The sequence below is a fragment of the Drosophila tropicalis genome, unplaced genomic scaffold (assembly GCF_018151085.1).
Source record: "Drosophila tropicalis isolate 14030-0801.00 unplaced genomic scaffold, ASM1815108v1 contig_859, whole genome shotgun sequence".
NCBI lineage: Eukaryota > Metazoa > Arthropoda > Insecta > Diptera > Drosophilidae > Drosophila > Drosophila tropicalis.
Genome location: NW_027173353.1, coordinates 9487791 through 9515303, shown reverse-complemented (window position 1 = coordinate 9515303; position 27513 = coordinate 9487791). Strand labels below are relative to the sequence as shown.

General features: G+C 36.0%; 3 protein-coding genes and 1 long non-coding RNA gene across 8 annotated transcripts; 1 reads left to right on the top strand and 3 right to left on the bottom strand.

The window, feature by feature from the left end:
- Window positions 1-5183: 5183 nt before the first annotated feature.
- LOC137582732 (uncharacterized) lies at window positions 5184-6919 on the top strand. The gene is made up of 2 exons (XR_011033310.1): window positions 5184-5482; window positions 5535-6919. It is a non-coding gene; the product is annotated as an uncharacterized lncRNA (long non-coding RNA).
- Window positions 6920-7074: 155 nt separating this feature from the next.
- VhaM9.7-d (Vacuolar H[+] ATPase M9.7 subunit d) lies at window positions 7075-8141 on the bottom strand. The gene has a single exon (XM_068297384.1). The coding sequence runs from the start codon at window positions 7418-7420 to the stop codon at window positions 7154-7156; it is 267 nt and encodes an 88-aa protein (XP_068153485.1). The 5' UTR covers window positions 7421-8141; the 3' UTR covers window positions 7075-7153.
- Window positions 8142-11497: 3356 nt separating this feature from the next.
- On the bottom strand, window positions 11498-14758 carry AhcyL2 (Adenosylhomocysteinase like 2). Of its 3 annotated transcripts, XM_068296741.1 has the most exons (9): window positions 14386-14758; window positions 14214-14270; window positions 13410-13479; window positions 12693-13359; window positions 12314-12632; window positions 12080-12247; window positions 11942-12017; window positions 11766-11886; window positions 11498-11696 (listed from the first exon to the last, which is right to left on the bottom strand). In XM_068296741.1, exons 2-9 carry the CDS (start codon window positions 14262-14264, stop codon window positions 11690-11692), a joined length of 1479 nt encoding a protein of 492 aa, XP_068152842.1. In that variant the 5' UTR covers window positions 14265-14270; window positions 14386-14758; the 3' UTR covers window positions 11498-11689. The 3 variants fall into 3 exon arrangements, with proteins under 3 accessions (XP_068152842.1, XP_068152844.1, XP_068152843.1); XM_068296743.1 differs by lacking the exons at window positions 14214-14270; window positions 14386-14758 and adding an exon at window positions 13825-14045; XM_068296742.1 differs by lacking the exon at window positions 11498-11696 and having other exon boundaries at window positions 11762-11886.
- A 3184-nt stretch (window positions 14759-17942) lies between these two features.
- LOC137582619 (uncharacterized) lies at window positions 17943-24178 on the bottom strand. Of its 3 annotated transcripts, none has more exons than XM_068297229.1 (3): window positions 23951-24178; window positions 18756-18805; window positions 17943-18518 (listed from the first exon to the last, which is right to left on the bottom strand). In XM_068297229.1, the coding sequence occupies exons 2-3, from the start codon at window positions 18766-18768 to the stop codon at window positions 18247-18249; spliced, it is 285 nt and encodes a 94-aa protein (XP_068153330.1). In that variant the 5' UTR covers window positions 18769-18805; window positions 23951-24178; the 3' UTR covers window positions 17943-18246. The 3 variants fall into 3 exon arrangements, with proteins under 3 accessions (XP_068153330.1, XP_068153332.1, XP_068153331.1); XM_068297231.1 differs by lacking the exon at window positions 23951-24178 and adding an exon at window positions 20903-21007; XM_068297230.1 differs by lacking the exon at window positions 23951-24178 and adding an exon at window positions 19002-19554.
- Between the last annotated feature and the right edge of the window lie 3335 nt (window positions 24179-27513).

The window sequence follows — 27513 nt, the reverse complement described above, 5'->3', positions numbered from 1 at the left end:
CAGATGTCAAAGTGTAAAAATAATCCCATAAAGACGATCTGAATACAGATTGAAAAATATTGGCAAGACAAAAACTTTTAAACTTTATCATTTTTGTTTATTGACCTCGAAACAAAAGATTTCATAAAAATCAAAAAGGTTGCTAAATCATTAAATTTCATTAGTAAGTAGCTTTAATTCATAAATTCATAGTAAATTTATTAGTAGAAAATCTATTCTTTAATAGTTTCTTTTCATGCCAAAGTAAAAATCAGCTTTTTGTTTTATAAGTCCATTATTAATCTACAACTATTCAAATAGAATGATTTTTGGCAGATAGGAAACTTTTATATATCACTTAATGACACTTACCCGATTTTATAATAAGGATACACACATTTTCTCTCTCTCTCTCTCTCACACACGCACACACTGATATCACGATAGTTTTTGGAAATCGTTGAATTATGCCACTCAGTTTAATGGAAGAGCTTTGGGAGTTTCTGCCACTGTTTTGGCCCAATAATATAATGGAACTTAACGTTACCAATAATTGACCGATTGTCAATAAAATTGTCAAAGTGGTTTGCTAACCAAAAACGCTTTTAGCCCGATAACGGTAATTTAATTGGCCATGCACATTCACTCGGGCCGAGCTGAAACGGTAATTGGGTGGCAATATTTATGAAAATTGCACATTAAAATTTTCTGGCACAATAATAATAATAATAATAATCAATCAGCCAGCCAGTCAGTCAGTTGTTACTTTTGTTAGACCGTTAGTTGACGTCGCCGTTTACTCTACTGTTGTCTATGCTCTGTTGTTATTGTTGTTGGTTTATTATCTTAACACTTTCGACAAAAGCCCGCGAACATGGAAGTTGGAGCTATGCGATGTGCGGAACGTCATCGAACTGAATGATGTGCGAGTTCTACGCTGGCCTGTGAATAGCTGTTAGTTCCAGGAATCACAGTATCATACACACCGACAACGCCAACGACAACAACAACACGACGTCGAAGTCAACGCCGACGCCAAGAGTCACCAGAGTTTTAGGCATGGCAGCAGGGCCAAAGGGAAGGAACATATTGCACATGGTCTTTGCCTTCGCCTTCGCCTTCGCCTCCGCCTCCATTACCATCTTCATGTCCGTTTCTGTTTCGGTTTTTGGTATCTCAGTATCGAGCTCATAAAATAGTAGACAAACAAATAAATAAGCCAAAACTAAGTAAATGTGAGCAAGGGGTTCGAAGGGAATCTATTCGAGTTTCAGATATATGACGGTTATATATCTTGGCAAGCTACTACGTCTAGGGCTCATTCACCCAAACGGATGTCATGTTCAATACACTTCGATTTTGGAATATCGACAACCCCGTGACTAAGTCTGTTGTGCGTGTGTGTGTTTTCGTTTTCTTTTTGGGGTTGCTCCAGATACATAAATTCGCCTGACAGAAATTAACCACCGTCCTGCACACTGACTCGTCGTCACGCCTGTATACATAGAGATATACATATATACCTACTTTTACATATTCTGTGTCTGCGCAGTGCGCAATGTGCAATTCCAGTTCTATTTGGGAGACACACCACAATTTGCGGTGCCAGTTACCAGAATCCTTCAAGTACGAGTCAACCTAAGACTCCTCGTGGAATGTCGAAAATCAATCACATTCGATGGATGCATTTTATTGTGCGCAGACTCCGTTTTATGGTAACGACATCCGTTCACTTATATGTATATCTCACCATTGTCTCTATTTACAACCAGCTTCACACTCAAAAGCTGCTAAATTATATTTTCTTGAAAATGAAAGTTAGCCATCAGAATTGATTATAGATTATAGGTAACAACTATTTATGATTCTGTCAAAAGTTCAAGCAATGAAAGATTATATTTACCTAGTCATTTACGATTGATTCATTGACAATTTGCAATTCAAAACAAAGGCAACTGATTCTGATAAAGATATACGTAATCCGGATTCCAAATTTGTTCTTGTTTTGCGCGACAATAAACTACTATTGCTCATTGCAACTAAAGAGTTAGGACTGTCATATCATAAATATTCATCATTCAATCATTCAACTTGACAACTAATCTTCACTTCGAGGTATTGAAGTTGTTCGATCATGAGTTAGGTCCACTAAAAAGTAAAAAGATTTAGAACGAAGTCTTTACCTATAGCTAATAGTAGCTATGAGAGTCTTTGGTTGCAACTTCAAGTCTTGACTAAAATCTGTTCCACCCCTTCGTTTTTAGTAATATTGACACTTGGCTTCTCCTGGAGTTCATGAGTTCACTTCATAATAAAGATTAGCATGAATAACAGAAAGACAAAGTAGGAGTTAACAATGTTCATAAGGAAACGAATGAATTGAGTGCAAATGGTCTCTCAACGAAAGAAGAACGAATTAAATGAGTTTGAGTGTAAGAAAATGATTTGCTGTTTCGAATGCCATTGAATTCCAATTTGGATTTTAGTTTTTACCACTTGTTTTACTAGATATTCTCTGATTACTGCCATTCACGAGTTCGAACCATGGAAAAGTTAAGTTCTGTTCAGATGAACTTAACGAGTGTATATGTAGGCAACGCTGATCCATACTTAAATTCATTCCAATATGATATTTCTATCATTTATGTAACAATGTTGTTTCTGAAATAAGTATAACAGGACAAAGGGCAAAGAGGTCCTCACAAAACGAAGATGATTTTGGCAAATGACAACCGTCAGACAAAAAGTTCCCAATGGTTTCCTAGAATCGGGCTCCTCAAAGTCTTTTAGCTCTGGTTCCTTCTACATCGACTTTTATAAACTCTTTCATGAATGACAATATATATTACCTATAACTCGACATCTATAATATGCATTTCCTTTTGGAAACTCGGTTTTACGGTATTCTTTATGTAAAAAGTTTCTTCCCACATAATTGACTGGCAATTGTCAAAATAGATCATTATCCGGTCCATATTTCTATTTCTCATTTTTGATGCCTTAGTCCCATTTAACAGGCTCCTATGAAAGTTTGTTAACCATGTGAGAGACGGGCCCAACTTCCTTGCCAAGCCCAAATCCATTGACATTGAATGTGCTGCAGCGTTACGGTCCGTCTAACTAATCTCAACATGCCCATTTTTATCTGTGCCAACAAAGGCCGGGTGCCAGTGCCCGCCACATTCATCTTATTTGCCCTCAGAGTTAGTTGTGGCGAGAACACTGGGCTAAGACCAAGTCCACTTGCTCTGGGACAAGTGCCGCCAGGCAGACGCAGTGTGTCAGAGCCGACGGTTCGCTGGATATTTACATTTACCTGCGAAATGTGTGGCAAGCTCTGTGTTCGTTCTGTGACCGCGAGGCACATCCACATCCATATCCACCGGCTGCTAAGTGACTGGGCAAACAACGCGTGCTAGGTCGTACGACAAATCTGAATTACTCAAAGCTGAATTCTAAAAACAACAACGAAACTCTATATTTTGTGTTGCGACTTGTGACCAAATGCGATTAAATAGAATTTAATGTAGGATTAGCCACGCCAATCGAATGGTCAACAACTAATTAATATTTTAAAAATCAAAAAAAATGAATTATAATCTTAGAATCCATATCTTTTATATTGTTAAAGTCCAACAAATTAGAACAAACAATTTGTTTGCATAGAAATTGACATTATTTTATTATATCATTCTATAAAACTATATAATAAATTTTAATATATTGTATTTTATTTTATACATCAATACATATTATTAATAGATAGTTTTCCTAGAATTTTGTATACTCAAATCTATCTAATAGTTTAATTACTTTTGTCTTTTGTTTCTATCATTTTACTCACTGGCTAATAATTTCAATAATTTTTATTTCAAAATGTTTACAATGATTACTGATATTGACGGATATGATGTATAACATTATGGAATAGGGTCCATTTATTAAAGAATAAACAAAAACCTTTTAATAAGAAATCACAATTAAGCCATAGACAGAGACGAAAGACGAATGGTTTTCGGAAGGCCAATTCTGGCCAAAAATTTATATAATTTGCAAATAAATTTAAATGTTCATATGTTTTCGAATATCGATTTTCTTTATTCTAATTTCCAAATGCTTCAAGGACGTTTAAAGTAACCAAACAATATCCTTTAGACGCGACCAGTGTTTCCTCACTTATGTAGTAATAATTGCGCGAAATTCTATTACGGAGTTTGAATCTTTGCTTTCATTGAATAGAGGCCTTTCAGCTCAGTTATCCTATTTTATTTATTTATAACAAAGTTAGGATTAATAAAAATTATTGTTAGCTTAAAACTAAAGACCTGGCAGCAAAGTCCCTAGTTTCTTATAATTTTTGTAATTTGTTTGCGTGAGTTTAAGGAATTGGATTATTTGGGATGTATTTGCTGGAGTGAGACTTGAAAGGATGAGGAGGGGGCAGGTATTTTTGAAGATTTGGTTTCTAAGGTGTAAAGTTGCTATGTCTTCAAGGATATTCTTAATATTAAGATCACTTGAACATAGACAGTTTGGGCATGGGAAGATGTTGTTGGGGTCGAAATATATTTGTTGTGTAAGTCTTTTGTGTCCCAGTTTAAGTCTGAGTATTTTTAATTGGTCCCTTCGTGTGAAGATGTTTTGGTTTAAATTTAAGGTAGTGAGTCGTTAGACTTGTTTTGAGTTGTTGGTACCATCTATTGCAGTGTTCCATGATGTCCATAAGTTATATGTTTAAGTCCAAAGCGAAAAAAATCCATTTTAATATATATATTAAAGTTAAAACATCTTTAGAAAGGTTGTAATAAGTTAGGGAGAAAGAATAATGAAAGTAAAAAGAGACAGACATATAAATTCTTTTATTTTGGTTCTTTTTCTGCTCTGCCTCTTGTTATTTGTAATACATTTTATAGATTACTTTGTTTAGGCGCGTATATTTATATATTTAAACATTATATACATAAAAATTAATACCAACTTATAAATTTTTAAGTAGGAGATGCATAGAAATTTTCTATCGACTTACTGGGCTTTTCCGTGATGACTCTGGTCCCGACCTTCTCTTGATGATCTGGCTCAATGGAGGTAAAGTGCCACCCAGTTCTCACTTGCACTAAGCTAAACAAAGTTAACTAGAAATCCTAAAATATATTCGAATTTGGGCTGGTACAGTTTCAATTGATTTCTTTGTCATTAACTTTATTTTTTACGTTGAGTTTAAATCGAGAAAAATTCACAAGTTTTCAAAAAATGGTAGATTTTTACGAACAACTTTTCGTAATACAGAAACATCTTTGGTTCTTACGAGCTTATCCCAACAGTGGTCAAACGGAGCCAAGCTATGCAGATTGGGAGTCCAAGTACAGGAACAGTGAAGATGATTCCCTCGCCTTTTGTTGTATAAGAAAAATTATGCTTCTTATGAGAGAAATATCTGCAGATCTTTACAAGGAAAATAATCATACGAACGACAAACAGATAATTTCTGGAATGATAATGAGATGTGAGTAAGGAATGGTCATATTTATATACAAATTTACATTGTTATTTTGTAGGCTATCAGGAGATTGGAGTCTTATTTCAATTCAATGAAACTGAACTAACCGAAGTGAATAATTTATCGAAACTAGAGAGAATATTCAATGAATTTTCCAAGTGCATCATAGAGAATTGTATTGTAACTGAAGATTCTTCCAAATTTCCATATGAATTTCCGATTGAAACTAATTGGACAGACTTAAATGTGAAACCTATCCAGAAGTCTAGATTACGCTGCTTGGTGTCTCTGAAGGGCAGATGTCGGCGATCAGTTAAAGCAATCACTAATAGGAAATTGTATAAACAGTTAAGAAAACAAAATTTGCAGCTTTTCAGGAAACTGGAAAAGGTGAAACTACAAAAAGATTTGGAAGCAATGAGCCACAAACTGGCGATTCTCAAGGAACAGACTCTAGTCAGTCAGACTATGATGGCCAAGCAAAAGAGTGAAGAAGCTAACAGGGACCTAAACGTCATAGTGGCCAATTTACAGTTAGAAAACCTTCAATTGAAACATACATGTATTTTGAAAGAAACATGTCCTAAAGAAAGAGATCCCAGTAAAACTGCAGAAGTAAAACCGAAAGAGTGGCGAAATGTTAAACTATTTGAATCGGACTCCAAAGAAAGACAAGCATATCCCGGAAAAATACGAAGGTCTCCAATATTAAATATTTCGAAATTAAGATATCGCAAAAGGTATTCTTCCAGAATAGTTGTTCGTAAGAGACAAGTGGACAAATTGCTCTTTAATATTATGCAAGTTCTGTCCGAGTTGAAAGAATGCGATTTTTCGAAATTCTTTATTAGAAAGCCGAAACCGTGTGGCGTCGCCCTAAAAGCTAAAGAAAAGAAAAATGATATTTTGCCTGATCTGAAGAAAAACATTTCGAAAAGTATTTTAGCCATTTTAAAGGAAGAAGCGTATCGCAACACTGTAGGCAAAACTTTTGGTGATCGACGATGTCAACTACTTAAATGGTGTCAAAAGAAAGTGAAGCCTTACGGCATACCGATGTACGAGTTTTCTCTCTCCTGGATCAACGGCCATGCCCTATGCGCCCTTATACATGCCTATCGTCCCGATATAATGGATGTCAAGTATACACTTCATCCAGATCCCAAGAAGACCTTGGAACATGGCATCCGTATAGCTAAATTTCTGGGAATTCAAACCAAATATGATATTTCCGACATATATCAGACGAAACCAAAGTATGAGGACGTCTTCAATTACATACAGGACTTGTATTTTTGCCTGGAGTCAACCAAGCGTGAATCCCAAGAGCCTAAAATTCAAGGAACTGCATAGTTTTGAAACTTCTGCCAAAGGTTTTGAAACTTTTGTATTTTCTCTTATTTATATAATTACAATAAATCTGTAGATATATTTTCTATCGAATTTTGTATATAACTCTTATTGCAAATAACATTAGAAAGTTTCGGGTAGATAAGAATTTAAACATGGGCACAATCTAAATTTCCAATGCGACTATTAGAGAATCCATTTGAAATTTTCTTTGATTTATCTACCCAAGCCCAATTGAATTCATGTCCTTGATTTAACAACAAATTGTATATTTGTTTACTTGATATAGTAAATATAAAACTGATTTTTGATGCATTTAGTCAGGTATCAGGGATCATTCTCGTTGTGAATAAAAGAGTTTTTCCAATATGTCATCATGCCAAAGATCACTTTTTGACTTGCTCGGGGTCCAGTTAACGGATTCAATTGCATTAGGAGTGTAACTACCCAGATAAGCCAACAACATACACCTGTCAGGAGAAAGCAGCATCTAATCAGATCCTTATCCTTGTATCTTTTAGCCGCCATCCAGCCAATCAGAATAAATAGAAGCCAGAATATGGTAAATACAAGAATTGATATAAGTGTGCTCATTTTTGTAAAGTTTTGACTGTGTATATAGATTTTTTCTCCTCTCTGACATATTTCTCCCTAGTGTGAGTGATGCCCTTTAAAACTGGCTCTTAGAGAACCCATCGGTTGGGAGTGGGATTCCAATGTCGATGTCGATGTCGATGTCGATGCTTGGCCTGACTGCCACTCATAAACTTTTATGTTTTTGCGAAAAATTTCAGCATTTTATTGCTGCGGGAGGTGGCTGCTGGAGCGCAATGGAGCGCCAAAGGTTGTAAAAAGAAAAACTGTATACATTTGCCGAGTGCCATTTTCCTATAGGGGATGGGAGCAAACCGACCATAAAACTGCCGCACGCATCCTGACTAAGCGCAAAATCCCATTTACGATAGCTGATGGAGAGCCATGTGGTGGATGCTCGTCCCGTATCCTGATGATGCTGCTACGTACATATAAGTGCCAAGGCGCGGACTCATAAAATGGCGGCTCTGTCCCTGGTCTTAGTCTCCTAGTCCTTCCCCAGCGATTGTAATCGAGTTTTTCCAAAGTAGCAATAAATGTTTATGGCGGCATCGAATTTTCCATTTTCTCGCTATAAGTATCAGAACGGCCGTTGCCACCCTGTCCAACGGACGAACAGTCAAGCAATCTGGCAGTGGTGCTAGATATTCTATGGGGTTGGGTGGTGTGGCCATCTTTAATTCCGTTATGAGACGTCTAAAAACTATCTGCGGGGAATATCTTCCACTTCCTTCACTGCTGAGAAGTTGTGAGGCCAGCGTAATTGGAAACGGTAGCATTATGAGCAATGGCTAGCTTATGCAAAGAGTTTCACACCTCGACTTTCCAACTGAAAATACCTCGAACGAACCTCTCTACACTGAGTGCCATAAATCACGGTTCACAGATTTCCTGAGTCGCAAGCAAATGCAAATCGAGCAACACAAAAACCAAAGAAGACACACAACAACAAAAATGTGTGACTTTGGCTTTGAACATCGTCGGCGGCGAGGCCCATAGAAGAAGACTCGGCCCACACCCGATTCTAGAGCACTATCTTTTCCGGTGTCAGTTGTCGGTGTTGTCTCTTTGACAGCAGATAGTCAAAATATTTTACTGCTTATCGAAGATTTATGATTACAGAAAACAGAAAACAGAAAACAGAAAAAACTCTGTGTTGTGGGTGATTTAAGTTGAAATTTGGCAATTGGCTAACTGCTATCCACACGTACAAACATAACATTTCTGAACAGATAGAGCAGGATATATAAAGGATCAAAACTTAAAACCAGCCAAGAAATCGAAATAAAAGGGAGACCGAGCATAAGTGACTTAATTGTGGCTTATTGGACAGTGCAAATGAATAGTTAATGCCTCCTCTAAGATGTCGCATTCGCCACCAACCAGGCCCATATCAATGTCCCCAACGACACCGCCGTCGCTCCTGAAGCGTCAATCACAGCATTTGCCCTCGGAGCTGAATAGCATGGAAAAGATGGTCAATGGTTTGGAAATGGTAATGGAAACAGATAGATTCATAATTTGAACAATTCAGAGAGTGGAAGGAACTTATAGTTCGAATTAAAGGATAAACCTTTCCATATACATCTACAATGCCAGCTTCGGATGTTGGATAAGCCCAAAATATTTCACTTTCACTTAATAATTTCGCAAAATTGACATTAAATTTTCGCAGTTTCGAAGCAAATATCTAATCACCCATATGTCTTAGGCAAAAAATTAAAAAGTCATCCTTTAGAGCGTTACATACATACTGACTGATTAACCCATAAATCTTTATTCCAACTCGTATTAGAATAATCTCATTGCGAGTAATTAAAAATTTGTTCAAACGTCCGTCTCCAGGGATTTGCCCACATGTAACCAAAGGTTCAAGTACTGCGAACTGTTGGTTCATGCTAGAAATAGATACTTGGAAACGGTAGCAATTTGAGAGCCATCTACCAAATATTTTGAACAAGTATGGCTATCCCCAGGAGGTAACCAGTTTTGAACAAGATGGCTACAAGAAGCATACTGCCAAAATTTACTGAGAATGGTTACAAAACGAAGATTTTAAGCTAAAAGTCCCGATCTTAGTCCAATCGTAAAGCGACGGCTCGGGCAGTATCAATCAGCGCCATCCAACCTAGACGATCTTTGGAAGCGTGTAGAACTGGAGTAGAACCGAGTTGCAAAGGAAACCCCATAGAGAGTATACCAAACCGTATAAAAAGTGTTGTAGCTAATAAGGATCTGTGGACAAAATATTAGTTTATAATTATATTTTACATGTTTAGCAAAGGTGCAAAACTGTACACATGCGTCTTGTTTTAACCATTAAAAATTTGTTGGATGCTTTTTCGTTTTTATTTTTAAAGTAAATTTGATAGAAACTTAATATATTTGGTTGGAAAAAAGAATTTATTTGATTTCGTTTGTATTTTATGTACTCGCCAAGTTGAAAGTTTCATCTATGGAAGCATTGTTACTCCCTACTGTATAGGTTTGACTGAATCAGTAGCTTGGGAGAGTCTATTTCACCTTATCAAGCATTAGTCTACGATTAATTGAGAAGGGAGATTGATTAAAAAAAGCCTTCTGGAGTACGATGGCAAATCGGCATTGCGATCCAAATTTAGACCGCGAAGAGGAAAACCGGAAATTGCTTTTGAACTGATTCATTTTCAGTTTGGTGCGTCTCATATTAAGGTGGCCATATGCAAGATCCGTACTCTAATATAGAAGGGACTAATGAAGTAGCCAGTTGTGTACGGATCGTCAGATTCTTTTGACCATCGTTTGAAAAACCCATGAATACTCATAGATTTACTAACAGTACTAGAAATTTCAGGATTAAAAATTAACTTATGGCCATAAAAACAGTCATAAAGCACTCTAAGGAAGTGTCGTTAGACATGAATGTAAATGTATATATACATTTACTTGATCATTAAAGGTTCAAAACAGTTTCTTTACAAGTAAATAGACAATTAAAGGTCTGGGGCAAACATTGTTTGCACGAGGGACAAAATCAAAACTCAATCCCCAAATCCTTACTTCCTTTTAGTATTGCAAATGTTTTAAAGAATTTTGTTTCTAATTTTAATCAATTGTTGATTTAAATAAACAAAAAAAATCCTCGTAGGAAGAGAGTTCCAAAAACAAATTAATGAATTAAGTCAATTGAAATCTGATCCAATCGAGCAAGCAATCATTTTATTAGAATTTGAAAAACGTGTGAAATTTGAAGTAAATTGGAATAAAACAGACAAAGATATGGATATAGATACATATATAAAGCTGTGTATCCACACTGAAATTTGTATGACACAGCTTACCTGATTGGCCATCAGTCAAACTGTTCGAGGATAAAAAACTTTAAGCCTATTTTCTGACAAACATAACTATCCAAGTCGTCGAGGACTCTAGCGGGAAAACGACTTGACCGATCAAATTTTTCACAAAAATTCAATTTTTTTTAATTTATTTTTTTTAAAACTAAAATTTATTCAAAAGTGTTAGCCGAAAAACGAAATTTTTACTTTAAAATCTTGGCAAACATAAAAAAATTAAATTTTGAAAAAAAAGCGCTTCGTCATTACCAGCGGGTATCATTTGGCTTTTAGAAGCAATTAAATTTTTTTTGTTCGGATGATCCCGTATCCCAGCATCACCAGCTCACCGCAAACCCTTTTTTTATAGAGCCTCAGCAGATGCGCTGCCACAGATCGAAATACATATATATACATAGAATTCCAAATTAAACCAATGATACTTCAAATGTCAATAAACAATATGTATATAAAACAAAAAGTGTTTGATTATTCATATCTTGACAAAAATGTTTAAAAAAAACCTTACCCACCCTTAAACAAAAGAACGCACAGTGGCGCCTTTAACCAATTTTGTCGTAGCGCCAAAGTGCTCAGACGCCAGTGAGCATCGCATGTGACAAAGTATACCGTTTGGCGCCACCGAGAAAACATTGTATACCCTTCAAAAAAAACAGTACATGTGTTTTAGCAAAATGTTTGCCACAACTTGAAATATAAACTTGGGTATTAAAGTTAGGATTCCATTATAGAAATTGGATAATTTCCTATAAGCATTCTATATTAAATTTTCTTTATTATATATAATAACATTAAATGAACCGATCGGAGTCGTACCAGCCGATCTAATATATTGAAATAAACACATTTTTCATAAATATATACACTTAGGTACATAATATTAAAGACAAGAAAAAAAAACACACAAAACAAATTTAAAATAAGCAAATACTGACTAATATCTGTGAAACAAAAATAAGAGAATAATTTATGCTTAGTTAAAGGTGTTAATATAATAGATATATCGTTACCTATAATAATTGGCTTTGAAAGGCCCGGCCTTATTTAAGCCCATGAACTTGGCTTGCTCGTCCGTCAACTCTGTGAGATGGGCATCAAATGTGGCCAAGTGCAGACTAGCCACATATTCGTCTGAAAGATATCAACATGATTGGACCTGAAGATCAAATTGCTTAAAGATACTTACCCATTTTCTTTGGCAGCAGATAGACATCGGACTTGTAACGACCTGGACTTGAGTAGAGTTCTATTAAAGCGAGAGCCTAGGGACAGAAAGTTCATTGGTTAGTCCAAAACCTAAAATAAAAACCACAGGGACTCTTACCTGAGTCGACGATGCCACAGAGACCACAAAGGACGATATGGTTGAACAAGAAAGATTGACTAGTCTACCCTCGGCGAGCAGGATAATCATTTTGCCATCTGGCCAAATAATGTGATCGACCTGTGAACGGACTCGTTCCCAGACAAGCTCCGGAGTGTGTAAGCTGCTCTGTAAATAAGTAGAAACCAGGTTAACCTATGAAGGGCTTATATATTCTCATTCCGTTGAGCTTACCACATCGATCTCGGAGCAAGAGTGCCCCATATTGCAGACAATGCAACCGTTCTTCATCCGATTCATGTGATCCCTAGTGACGACATTCTTATTGCCCGTGGCAGTGACGACAACATCAATATTACGTACAACTTCACTTAGACGCACCACTCGGAAGCCATCCATAGAGGCCTGCAGAGCACAAATTGGATCGATTTCTGTGATATACACAATGCAACCTTGTCCTTTGAGAGACTGGGCACAGCCCTTTCCTACATCCCCGTAGCCACAAACGACGACCTGTTTGCCTCCAAACATAATGTCCGTTGTGCGTTTCAAGCTGTCGAGGAAAGAATTTAGTTAGAGATCAGCTAGAATTTCCCCCTGTCCTCCCACTCACCTATCGAGTATGGAGTCCCGGCATGTGTAGAAGGTATCAAATTTGTTCTTTGTAACCGAGTCATTGACATTGATTGCCGGCACTGTAAGTTTACCAGCCTTGGACAGCATATAAAGGCGATGCACACCCGTAACACTCTCCTCCACAATGCCCTTGATCGACTTGAAGTAGTCCGGATACTTTTTCAGCATCAAATGTGTGGCATCTCCGCCATCATCGAGAATCATATTGGGCACCCAGCCATCCTTGTGTATGCAACGATCCAGACACCACCAGAATTCCTCCTCGGTCTCACCGCGCCACGCAAAGATCGGTACGCCGGCTTCGGCCAGAGCAGCAGCCACAGCATTTTGTGTCGAATAGATATTACAAGCTGCCCAACGAACAGAGGCTCCAAGTTGAATTAAGGTCTCAATTAACACCGCCGACTGGGCGTTCACATGAGTGCAGCCAACAATGTGGGCATTCTTCAGAGGTTTCTCCGCCTTGGCTCGTTTTCGCAGCATCATTATGCCGGGCATTTCGGATTCAGCAATCTCAATCTCTCGGCGACCGAAACCATTTTTCCCAATGTTCTTGACACAGAAATCATAGCTACCATTGGAATTACGCTGCTTATTGTCCTTGGGTGACACTTCATCCTCATCGGAGCTGCCGGTGAAACAGGCTGCAAAAAGGATAAGAAATTGCCGAGATTTCTATTTCAGTTGGACTCACATGAGCTGAACGAACAGGTGGATACATCGGAGAATCGACGAGCCTCAATGCTTGGCTTTTTAACCGCAGTCTGCAAATTGAATTAAAAATAAAATACATTTACTAAGACTCAAATCAAATATACACATCCATTTTAGCATACGGACAATGGTTGGCACAAATAATTGCCAAGGTGTTTATGGGATCGTACCAGTTCCAGCGAAAGCCAGATTCAGGGGAGCGCTATTGATGGACCTAATTGGCATCGTTTAGCATATCGTTGATAATTCGTTATGCCAATTGATTCCAGAAGATGTGAAGCCACCCCCTCGAAGCCCACCCATAGCCCGGCCCAAGGGTATGTAAACAGACAAATTAATAAATTCTACAAATGTGTGTCTTATGCATTTGACTCTATGTTCCAAGTTCTACGTACCGACATCGTCTACACTTTGATATAAATTTCCATATACACACATTATATTTATATTTGGTTATGGTATTGTATGTATTCTGGGGTTTTTGTTATTTTTACTTCTTCTTTTTTTTTTGGTTTTTGTTTTTTTGACTCGCAACAGTTGCCTGTCGGGCTTTTATTTATTTACCAAGTCGTCACGTGCTAAAAATTTGTTTAATCGCCCAAGATCGACGGCAATCGCAATGCGTTTTGCGTTTATTTACCCTCACATATACATACATACACCAACACCTACACAAAGTCTCCATTATATATGAATATTTATATCAACAGAGCACAGCTTGGGCCGCACACTTTATACCCTTTTGAAGCCAAACTTTCCAAACTCTTGATGTTTCCACACTCACCTTATCAGCCAAACTCAGGTCGGCAAAGGTTGTCTCCGGCATCTGACTCATTTTCAGCTGTTGACAAAATATATAATTTGGAACAGACAAATTGTGTTTCTCAGTGCTAGTTAAATTATGTATTTAAAAGCTCAGTCTCAGCTGTGATCGAGCATAACCTTCGAAAACTTACATTGAGTTTTGTGTCGAAACAGGTTCTATAGTTTTTGTTTGTTTGTTTGTTTTTCTTTCCAAAGTGTCAACCTTTTATAGTAGATTTTAGCCAGATTCTATGCACTCACGAGACCGGCTCGAAGAGAGAGGGAGTTGCTTTTTCTTGGAAGTGGAAAGTGGGAGTGATTGTCACGTCAGTTCGATCGGGGAACACACAGCAGACTAAGTCTGGCTTTACGGCTGATCAATCGCACAGCGTTCGAATTGAAACGAGATTTCACGAGATCGACTCCCAGACGACACTTGACACTTGTTCACCCCGTCTTCGTCTCTGTGTGCCTTCGGCTGGGTTATTATTGTTATTCGCTTCGTGTTATGTTCAGTTCGAATACCTTTGAATACTACGTCCGCTATTGACTGGGGCAAACAACAAACTAAAAACTGATTCACATCCAGTGGTTTCTCAGCAAGAGCAAAACATTGAAAAACTGATCAAATAAAAGAACACCAAAAGTGCTATGGAAATCTTATCGCCCTCCCGCTCTCTCTCTCTCGAGGAGTCCTCTCTCTCTCTCGTCGAGTGCTTATCAGAAGTCAAGTTGCCTGTGGGTTTACCGATTACCCAAATCTTTTTGACATCTGAATTGAAGAGACCCAATGGCTCTATCCATTTGAAGTTTAAGGTACTCCAGAAAAACATCCGATAACTTATGTTTGGAAACAATGTAATGACTTAACTTAATTTGTATGCAACGACATGGACCTACAACAAATCATGAAACATGATTTGATCCACATAAACAATAAGCCCAATGAGTAATAACTTCATTTTACTTGGTATTTTCATATCCATTAGAAAAGTATTGCCAACAACTTTTCATTGTTTTATAGTTTCAGTCTTATCGCATCAGTTTAAAACAACAAACACACAACATTGGCTCTTACACAAAATTCTTTTGTTTTTGAATTGATAGCACTTGACTTTTGTTTCGAATCCAAACAAAAAGACTTATCTTTGCATTATCATACACATAAAAGACGAATGTTCAGTCACCCGAGTACACGGAAGAAACTCACATTGAAACCATGACAAAAGAGTTCTCTTCATTTAATTTCATGACATGATAAATACTTTCATGCCACCACCTGTTAATTTAATTAACTTTAAATACATACATTCAATGTACTTGAAAATCAATAATCACACACATATGAGAGGGGGTCAAAGCTGGAGCAACTCGTCGTCCAATGTAAGCGGGATCGGTTAAGCAGCCGTTAAGCCAAAAGCTCTACTTAAAGATCCATGGCAAAAAGCTCAAGCAGAGCTTTCAAATTGATCGCAGCTGTTTTAAATAATATATATGTATAATTTAATGATTAAGAGGTTCTTTAATCAATACAGTCGAACTTCCCTACATTGAATATCTTTATAATCATCATAAGTAAATAAATAAATAAAAGAAAATTTTAAAAAAATGGAATTATATTGATTATAACTAACTTTCCGTAGTAACATTCTAACAGTTAAAAACAACAACAAAATAGAAATAAGTTTCATCATTATAAATTGGCTTTAAGTCTTAAGATTAGGAAAGATTTTGCCCAGCAGTTTGGACTTCTTTTCTAAAATTTTCTTTAAACTTAATCAGTGAAGGTCCATGAATTTCCCTTATCATTTTTATCAACTCTGTAAGTTCTATCTAATTTTGAGTTCATTTTTCTTAGCACACTCCACCAAAATGTCGTAATCTATTCTTACCTTAACCTCGTCACTAAAAGAAGATATAATATTATATTATAAAGTTCAGGTTGTGGATTTTAAATACATGTTGTCATAGATTATTTCAACATTCGTCAAAAACTAAACGAGAGTCGATAAACCAATCAAAGGTCCAGTTGAAAATAACATTAATTAAGTTTAGTTTGATTTTTGGCACATCCGAGAGAGTATAACCCAAAGTTAAACTATGAACTTTGCAAATCAGTCGAGATTCATAAAGACAAATTTCTCCGGTGTCCTTTTATAAATGGTAAAACACAACTTAGACCTTCCAGTTGTGTTCCAGAGTTTAAGAATATAAAATTTATTTACAAAACGTCCATATATGGATGTTATTCTATTAGAAACTTAAAATATAAATAAAATTCTACGATTAGGAGTGGTGTAAAACATTCCGAGACACATGAAACATTTGGATAAATAAACGTAAAGTTGTGTATTCCTTTTCTAAAGTTCGTCTCCGAAGAATTGCTAAATTTGTGGATTGTCCAAAAAGTTCTCAAACCTATTTTTGAAAATTTTAAGTCTCTGAAAATTGTAAGTCTCCTTTCTGTTATATTTTGTCTCGTTACTATGCTGGATTCGATCAAATCTGAAAAACCAACTAAATTAGAGCCTGTGTTCTTCACAAGGAGAATAAGACTATTTGGTATGTATATTTGCTTAGTTTTTGTCACGCCTCTTTTCGCCCCGTAATTTGAAAAAACTCGATTGTCTCCCGTATTTTTCTACTTTATGCAATCAAATTTGGTACACTTAAATTTGATACTAATATCCAGCAAAATACCAAATTTGATTAAAATCGGACAAAAAATAGTCGAGTTATGCATAGAAACGTTTTTCCATAAGGCCGGAGTTGGCCGTTGGCTGGTGGGGGCGCTAGGGTGCTCGTATGCTTGAATAAGCGAGATACTAATTGTGAGATATGCTTGTAAAAAGCATGTGGAAATGTTTGCTTTCCTGATGTATGGTATACCTAAGTCGTTGAGACGACTTACTTTATTTTAAATGTGTGTCTTAAATCTCTATCGATTACAATCAAGTTGGCTTTAAAAGAGGTAAAGATAAGGGAAGGAGATAAGGGATATTATTGGGCTAGGTACAACATAATTACCATAAAGTAACTTTATTATTTGGACCCATATGTATTTATTATTAAAAATTTCGAAGTTTCTAACAATTTGTAAGAAAAAGAAAGATGATAATGTCAGTAAGGAGGTTACAAATTTTCCAATACGTTTTAACTACATTAAGGAATTCATATTACATTTATGGTTTCTCAAGCTAAAAACCGTATTAAATATTAAAGTAAGCCTGTCGAAATTTCCAAATATTTTACTTTATTCTGACGTTCTTTCATTAATCCAGGGGTTGGTAATTAAAATGTTTATGTACGTGCCATTCCGCCATTTTAGGCGTCATTGTCCAATGATTAGATTGCAAAAAATTTAATTAGATGGCCATTTTCCATTAGCGTGACCATAAAACTCGGGAATTTAATAAGGACACCGAAATGGATAACTCACCACCAACCAGCCACAGGGATGCTGTGTTTGTTTGCAGTGTTTCTACCCCCACGGCGGTGGATGATGACAGGACACAAAATGGCAAAGGGCCAGGGGATGAGCGGATGAATGCATTGTTTGCAGGGTGCTTGAAGATTCTTAAGGTCTAATTGGTTGATTCCCAGTAATTCTATGAATGGAAGATTGTAAACATGGTACATTGTGTCCCAGCTACTGTGAGGGATCTTAGATGTTTAAGGAACTGTCGTCGGCATCTGTCATTTGTTATCGTTTTTAGGCAAGAATTAAGTTTATTAAATTATATTTGTGAAACAATAGCTTCACTTACAATAACATTCAATGAATACAAATTTCAGTTTTTGTTTTACAACTAGTTAAAATTGTCACTTAGCTAAAAGGTAATTATCAAACATTTTCAGGTATACAAAACCAGTCGTATGTGAGCACTAGGTCTACAACATATTTACATTCCATTTACACTCTATATGTACAATTAGAGTTATCTATATTTACACATTAGTTATTCTACTTAATACCTTTAAATAGTTTAACTATTCAGACAAAGCCCATTTTGCTATATTGAGCCAACCTTCTCCATTATATACCATGGAAGGAAAACGGAGGCGGCAACCACAGCCACACAAGTGGCGCATAGGGCTACAGTCGTTGACAGATTGGTCATTGAGAAGTGATCATCGCTGTGGTCCAACTCCTCGTGTGGATGCTTCTCAAACTCCAGTACCTCGACATCAAATCGAAAACGAACCTTGGATCGTGGTGATTCCTTCCGCCAAACCAAATGTCCAGATGACTCTCGACGTTCCAAACTCCATTTCGGATCGTGCACTGTAAAAATCCAACGACAATTATAATTACCTATATGTATATAACCAAAATTAATTATATAGTTCAGTCACGCGCTTAGAAACTGACTTTAAGGTGAATTTATGAGGCGTCACTCATAACGCAAAAAATAAACAAATTTCTCGCTCAAACGAATTTCGTTTGCTTAATTAATTAGAGTAAGATTGGATTATTTTATGGCGCCCATTTTAGCATGAGAAACCCGTTATATATATTTACCTGATCCAGTCATAGTGCCCTTTTGTGGATTTCTGTTCTGTCTGAAATGACTGAAAAATAGTAAACTTCATAAATTATTGGAATCAAATGCTACAGGTGTCGTATTCATTCGAAACGTGAGTTTGCACAATTGTCGCTCGTATCACCCTGAAAACCCCATCGATCGAAAGGAAGTGCCTCCAACTTGCTCAGCATTCCCAGCACATACGATCGAATGAATTTATTTAACATTAAATAGTATCTGACCCTGTTGTTGTTTATTCCGTTCGCTTGACTATGCCAATGTCTTTACAATTGACTGGAAAACAATTCTAGAACCACCTCATCAATTCTGTTTCGTCTGTTCTTACATTTGCATTTACTACGACAAAAGACACAAAAAGGAAAGTCAGTGGACTGGGCTGTCGGGTGGCCTTTGATGGAAAGACTTTTCCCATGATCACAAAGTGCAATAACCATAAAGAGTTCAGTCCTCAGGTGGTTCGATATTTGATTTGACTTTGAGAGATCTGAAAACTGAAGTATAAGTTTCTCAAGCCATTCGTTGTGTATTTTGTTCTCGTTTAGAATGATTTTCTCTACAACAAATAAATTTTTTGGTTCCATACAATGAATTTTCTCATAGACTGTTTTCTGTCACGCATATTAACAACACTAAATACCGAATAAAAGAAAATTGTATTTAGAGTAACATGAGATTAAGTAATGCAAATACATATCTCAATTTTGAGTTACTTTGTGAAAACTTTGAATAACAAAGCGAATAATATCTTCAAGTTTTTGAATAACACGGATATCATTTCCAATTTCAAATGATTTTGTTGGAATCGCATTTGAATCTCATTCTATTTTCTTTTTTCGATTTCTTAACTTTCCTTATACCTTCTAAGCATTCTACTATTATTCTTTAATTTGTTAAGAACAATATTAGACATGAGTGAATAAATTCAATAGTTTTAATAATTTATAAGTACAACATTTGAAAGTAATCGAATGGTTACTGCAATCGAAGTCATTTTTGAAGGACAAAAGTCTTTTGAACTCATCGATTAGCTCGATCATTATTCGTTATCCACTATCGTTTCCATTATCCCCGACGGAACTACTTTTCAGAATTTGTTAATCGGGGGGAAACTCGATGAAATCTGTGTAACTGTTAATGTGAAATAAAATCTATTGCATACTTTCATCAATCTGTTAATGACTATTTAATAAACTAGAAATCCAATCCAATCCAATCAGCATTACGGTCAAGTACATATGTATTTAGATCAGATTTGTATTTGATTAAGAACTAAGCTTACTGGTTAATGAACTTAAATCAATAGTTGCACCCTGAGCTACAATTTCTAGTTTAAAGTATTATCAATTAAAATACTAGAGGAGTGCAGATGTGTGTGTGTGTGTGTGTGTATGTAGGTGTGTTTTTACAAGTGTTGGAGCAAAATACATTTCTAAAAATACATTTGAAACATTTCTTATCGTATCGGAGAACAAAAACAATAACAACAGCAATAAATTACTTTGTCCATCGCCATTAGCGTAGATAGCAGACACACGTTAAGATAGAATATCTAAGACATTTTAGTTAGCAAATTGCAAACATTTGTGAAACGAAAGAAACATTTTCAATTGCAATCGATCAACTTTAACTCAAAAGTCAATAAAAAAAAAACCCACATGCTTAAAATGCTTCTTATTTACATATATAGCATGGGATGCATCTAGTATATCATACCAAATTAAAATCTCTACAGAGGAAGTAATCAGTATCTGAAGGCAAGAAAACGAAAAATAAAAACACACACAAAAAACTCAATAATGATGAAGTGACGTAAACCGGCATGAACAACAACAACAACAACAACAAAGAAACACCTTCAAGTTGAATGCCGGCACTTTTGCTTTGCATATTTCACAGAATAGTGAGATACAGATACATATGTATATGTATCTTTTAAAATGCTCGTTTGAGACTTTCTGCCCATTGCCGGTTGAAATGTCAGGTCAGAGGGCCAGACATTTGCATTAACATTTCCACGTACTTGTGGCCTTGAGAGTGAAGAGACTACGTGCAAAATTATATTGGGCCCATTGTCGGATATCGAACTGCGAACTTTACACCAGGTTGACTAGTCACGACTTACCTACTACTAGGTATGTACTAGCTTGCGTTTAGTTTGTTTTGGTTTTTGACGAATGTCGAATGTTAAACTGTTGATGATGACGAACACTTGAATATACTCGCACTCGTATGACCAGCCGAAAGAGAAACGGCCCACGATTCAAATATGATTTGTATATACATTTTAATGTGGACTTTGAACTCTTGTACAATACAATTTATTACAAATACAGCCAGACAAATGTGCATGGTATGTGTGTTCATACAAAAGTATCTTAATTAATATTATACATACATATATTCATATATATTTTCAAGTACTGTGATTCAATTGTTTTTGAAATGTACATATTTATAGATTTATGTGTGTATGAACATTGGGATGTTCATCAAGTGAGCATATACATAAGAATATAAACTCAAAAGAAAAGTGAAAAGTATTTTACTAGTTCTACATTCTCAGATATTTTGTCTTGGGCTTCTACATTCGTATAAGTATGTATTTCAAAATGTATAAAAGATCTGACATTATTTAAACATGGATCGCTATCCTCCTGTCTGTTCCTGTTCCATCTACTCCCTCCGTATTTTTAACTAATGTAAGCTTATTTATCAGAATTAGACGGATTGGACATATAGAAAATCAAACAGTAAAAATCGTTTCCACCTTTATTATGCCAAAGTAAAGACAAAAGGTCATTTTGGCCATTATAAGATCGGTACATAACATCGAAATGGATTGCTATTCTTTGTTTTGATCTATAAATTGGTTTCAATTTCTGGGAATTCAACTTTTTTGTCTTTATTAGTGATTTCTTTTTCAAAATCTACATTCTAAATAGAATAATATTGAAAAAAACTTTAATTACGGTGAATTTTCATAGGCCCTATTATCTGAACTACTTTAATAGACCCCAAAGGCGTTGATTCTAGCTCAAGTGTCTAAACCAAGATTGAAAACCCTTTAGAAGTAATCAAATTTTCAAAAAAAGTTAATATATTTTAGTTATACATAATTTTGTCGTTTTATTCTTTTAAGTATGATATATGTATGTATGATATGAGTATGATGTATGTATGATATATACGATATTTCATTGAAGAGAAGCTTGAAAAATTTGATCAAAGTTTAGTTAGCCAAAAACATTTCAAAAGAGGACAAAATAAATGTTAGATTTGATGTGAAAAAGTTACATAAAACCTAAATAATATGTTTTTTAAGAATAGAGTATAATATTTTTTAACACTTGATAAATATCTAAATATATTTTTCGGATTTCCAATTTGTGTTTTGAAGCGGGACGTAATATTAATACTCGAATAATATAAATAAATGAAAATTCACGGAACGAAGTTTTGTCAGATAAATTTTGTACACTGTTCATTGCCATTAAGTTTTATAAATAATAAAAAACTAGTTTTAAATAAATTAATGTTCAATACATTACATAATATTTATCATTAATCACTTGCATTTGCAATTTCATGCCTTTTTATACCCTTGCAGAGGGTATTATAAAATTGGTCAGATGTTTGTAACGCACAGAAGGAGACGTTTCCGACCCCATAAAGTATATATATTCTTGATCAGCATGAGAAGCTAAGTCGATATAGCCATGTCCGTCTGTCCGTCTGTCCGCCTGTCCGTCTGACCGTCTGTCCGTCTGTCCGTCGGTGCGTATGCGTTTTACTCAGCCATCTTAAGAGCTATCGGGATGAAATTTTTTTTGGGAGCTCTTTTTTACCCGGGTGAGATAAAGTATGAAAATCTTTGGGATCGGACTACTATATCATATAACTCTGGAACAAAAATTTTTGCAAAAATTGGAGTATCCCCATGAAATTTACCAATATAATAGAATTTGATATAAAATCTCAGATCCCAAAATTTGACCCTGATCGGATAAATAGAACACAAGTTACAGTCTATATAAATCGGTTCAATCGCTGCCGGCAGCTCTGCTTGCTGCCTACTACGTCATCATCAAATCAACAGAGCACATGCATACACACACAGACGCAACGCTACATAAACTGTATGTGTATGCGTGCGTTGCTTTGCTTAGGGAATGAGGGAAGAAGAAGAACAAATTGTACATAGTATGAAGAGTAAAATTGTTTTGTTTGTATATTAATGAATTGAGTTGCAGAAAACAAATTTTGAACATGTGAAATTATTATTGTCAAGGACTGCAAGGGTATATAAACTTCGGCATAGCCGAATTTAACTTCTTTGATATTTGTTGTTATTTGGGGACAGGGTAAACTTTTGCTTTTAAATTACTTTTCAACTCTTTGTTTGATTTCTAGTTCTAGTTAATTGATTTTGAAACTAGTTTGCAAAAATAGCACACCCTAATACACTGTACTAGCACACACACACACGCACACGCATAAAATGTACTCATTGTATGTATTGGTGATCTTAATTGGTTCTTTCCTATTTGTTGTTGTTGTTGTTGCTACTGCTTATTCTGATAAGACTCTGGCCAAAGAAAGAATCAGCAAAGTCAGCGCCTGCTTTCAATCAATGAACTCATTCACATCAGCTCCCTCCCCCTCTCACTCCCTCCCAACCATTAAAAACATCAGCTGAGTTTTCTTTAGTTTATCAACATACTTTTTTGTTTTTAGTTACAGTGAATACACACATGCAATGACACTAGATAAGGTCACGAGGAATCATTCGGCTTAGGGATTCTCCACTGTCAATGAACAGGGTGACAGTGGGCCCACAACAAATCGATGTCGATGTCGAGCAAATCGGCACTAAAATTCATTGGAGGTAAGCACGCGCCATGACCAAAATAATGATAACAGACTAAAGGTCTTTCATTTAATCAATATTTGTTGTACATGGGCCCATGCCTGATATGGCGATTCTACGACTAAGTATGCTAATCATTGACGGTGTCACCCCATTTAGTGGGAAAAACAGAAAGAAAAAACAAATTGGTTTTCCTTGGATTTGTTATTGCTAAAACTGCATTGCACACACAAACACACACACACACACACTTAGACACGTATTTGTTGAAAAAGTAAACGTTTTTCGTATTTTTGTTATTACCGCTTTGATTTGAAAACTCGTCAGCATTGGGGGCCAAACAGCTGGCACTGGCTCACAGGCACACACACAACCACGCACAGACGCATTAACGCGAGGGGAGAGCTATCCAAATGTGGGCGGGCGCGGGGGGTATAGCGTCTCCAATTCGATCTGTTCAAAGCTATAGTACGTTTCGTATACACAACGTTCACGCGAACGAACTATCGAGGTCTAAGCATGAAACCAGACTGCCACTACCTCACTACCGACGGGGCTCACTACAGCCCCCAGCTCTAGCCCCCCAAACAGTAGCACTGCACAGTGGTTCGAGGGCTCATTAAAAATAATGTAGACAAAAGCTTTCTTTGCTCAGCAACTGAACTTCACTTCACTTTCAACTGAATTATTAGGTAATCCTTATCGACGTTTGGGCATTTCGTTTTACCTGTTTCCCTCTATACCAAGAACTGAATCAGTGTGAAAAGTAAACATTAGAGTTAGTCAAACACACTAGATTGGAGGCTCGCCTCGTAACTATGGAGCTTTTTACACACACACACTCTCATAATCTCATACACTTTAATAGTTATTGTGTTTACATACTCACACCGTTTTGTTCATGTAACTTATCAAAAAACAAGTCTGGAATATAACAATTACTTAACATATTATTAGGCATTTAAATTTATGTCGTAAACTTATGCACAATGAATATTCGGATGACTCCATATACCAATGGGGACTGTCTATGTGTATAGTTATTCCATTTTTGGCAGGTCTCAACTACTATTATTTTAATCACAACAAATTCATTTGTAATAAACTAAAGCTCTCTCAATCTCTATTAATTACCTCTATTAATTACCTTCGCATCAAAGTAGATACTTTTGACTATGTAAAGTATGTATACTTTTGATTAGCCAAATCGACTTATCAACGTTAAGCTTTTGATTGCCTGATTGAAATACAATATGACAATTGGTCGAATAAGAGCTCTTTAACCATAACTTCACATTATTGTCGTGGGTTCATTCGATGTCATCAAATGTTCTATACTAGTTAAATCTATTGAAGAAATCAAAGATTGTAAAGTTTCTCGCACTGAAAGATACTTTCTAATGTAAGTTTCTTCAATACTTTTCCACTTCAACTTTAGATTAGATAGACTTTTAGGTATTGTTTTCTGTTTTCTGATGAAATTACCTATGTTTCAAATCAACATGCAGTTATATTCTCATATTCAAGTGAAAGGTAATTATCTAATTTTGATTAATTTATTATTTTCAGTTGTCCCCTTAACAACTTGTTTTAATATTGGTTAGACGTAAAGCCCAGCAGAGAGGTTGTCCATTTATGTAGTTTCTTGATCAGCACGACGAGAAGAGTTCATTTACCCAGGTTTTACATTGCTCCAGCCTAAGTTTATCGCTCATTCTTTTGAAGAGATTCGACTTTTTAGATCTGTTCTTTATTTGAGGTCAATATTTTAGGTCATCATGGGGATGCATCCAACCATTTTTCGGGAACAGAATGATACCACTGACGCTCTAACTGAGCAGATTTCCCAGTTTATAAAGGGTGAGGAGATGACTCTGAACAATGAGCAATTAGAATATTGTATTTAAAATTTGTTATTTGTGCCCTCTGCATTTAAGTTTTAAGAGATGCACCGAATATGTTTCCAACGAAAAAACAATTTTTCGCCTTCATTTATTTTCTTTTAAAAATATTCATTGAATGATGCAATGCACCTCAGGTAGTTTGACCAACGCGGCGGTCTTCGCTATCAAAAATAGTCCTACAATTAGCTGGATGACTAAATGTTTTGTGTATTTTTTCCCAAGAATTTCCATTTTATTTGTTTTTATTTTATTTGATTGAATTCGTTTGGTTTCCCCTCTTCTTCGTTCGTTTTCCGTTTTCCGTTTTGCTTTTGCTTTAGTTAAAGATTTAGGCGATGGTCAGGATGACGATGTGTCGGATGAAATGTCATCAGCCACATTAGATCCTTTTGATTTGCTAATTTGTTGTCTTTTTCAACTTTTTTGTGAACTTTATGTTTCTGTCAAATAAGTTTAGGTTGTCAAGTGTATTGATCTGGATCTCGTCTTCTTTAATTATGCCAAAAATGTCCTTATTATTCTTAATTTGTTTAATTTTGTCTAGGAGTTCTTGCATAATTATGTCGGCTATTATTGGTAAGGCTGGTTTTGCAATAGGCATTCCGTTTAATTGTGTATATATTGTCTTTCTATTTATTATACATTGTCAATTTTATAATTTGGAACAAAGCCAACAAAACTTGAAATTAAAACTCCTATTAGTTTTCCCACCCTCTTTTTGAATCCCGTCTTTTTGTTGTTGTAAAGAAATCCCAGTATAAGGGAAATGACTCACAGTCGAACCGTTGAGTCGAACCAAAGCGAACCAACGTCAAACAAATTTGACAGCGTCGAACCTCAGAGGGTAGGGTATTCGTAGGGAGCTTTGACTCCTTAAAGCATTTTAGCACTTATTATTAATATTATTATTTAATTAGTATTATCAATTAAAACAAAATCAATTAAAAGTATCAACATAACTATTTAGGCGACATCTTCATCCCATACTCGGACTCTACAGGTTGACCAATTGGACGAATAGAAAGAAAAAGTTTGTTTATGTTTTGTTATATCCTATGGGTCTATGTGTTGCCACCCATAAATCCTTCACTCGGAATGATCCCCCTAGGGCTCATTATAAAAAATTCATTTTTGTACATTTTGACGATGCCACAACAGCCCATTCTCTCGAAGAATTTGTACCCTCTTCCTTGTCAGCAAGCTGTGGCAGTCAACTTCCAATCCACTGCTGTCCATCATTTCCTCAGTTGGGCCCACAGCTCCCATTGGCTCCAGACTCACACTTGATTCTTTCCCAGGTCTAAGGAATATGAGCTTGAAGACTGCAACGTCTGTATAAGAGGATACATTGTTGGATAAAATGCAAAGCACAAGTAAAGTTTACAGTTTACTCGCCAATAAATGTGCCATTTCAGACCTTCATCATGCACCTGACAAACCTTGACTATTGCGAGCAGGTACTTGGGTATGCTAGGAGCCCCTCACCAAAAATTAAAGACTCTCAAGAGTAACATGCATAAGAATGCAGATGTATTTGTTTCTGCGAGTGTATTAGCTTTAATCAAACAATCTTTCATTACAATGAACATTTCGGACATGTCCATTGTTTCTATTCTGTGTCCGTTCAAGTCTCTTCAAATCGTATTGATCGATGTGACCCATCTCCTGTCCAAATTCTATGAGCAGGTTGATATCCTCAGCAGCTATAAAGTAGAACTTATCATGAAAACTGAAAGGCAGATCCAGAGAGTGCAATCTTTTTAGTCTGCGAGGATAGTTTTTTATTTGACAGGTCTGCTGCCAAAAGCAAAGATGATAATCAGGAGCTATCATAGTTGAAATATTGCAACCGCCTTACTCTCTTTTGGCGAATCACCAAAGCTAATCTTTAATGTTTTTAAGCTTTCTACAAAATCGGTTCATAATTGCGACATTTTGATTTACATATGTATATCAAACCTT

Bases quoted from the DNA above. Each gene is read 5' to 3' on its own strand.
- AhcyL2 (XM_068296741.1), bottom strand. From the start codon at position 14,264: ATGAGTCAGATGCCGGAGACAACCTTTGCCGACCTGAGTTTGGCTGAT. The intron at 12,248-12,313 runs GTAAGCTCAACG...ACTTATTTACAG, and splicing joins CTTGCTCCGAGATCGATGTG to AGCAGCTTACACACTCCGGA. The intron at 12,018-12,079 runs GTAAGAGTCCCT...TTCTGTCCCTAG, and splicing joins CTGTGGCATCGTCGACTCAG to GCTCTCGCTTTAATAGAACT.
- VhaM9.7-d (XM_068297384.1), bottom strand. From the start codon at position 7,420: ATGAGCACACTTATATCAATTCTTGTATTTACCATATTCTGGCTTCTA.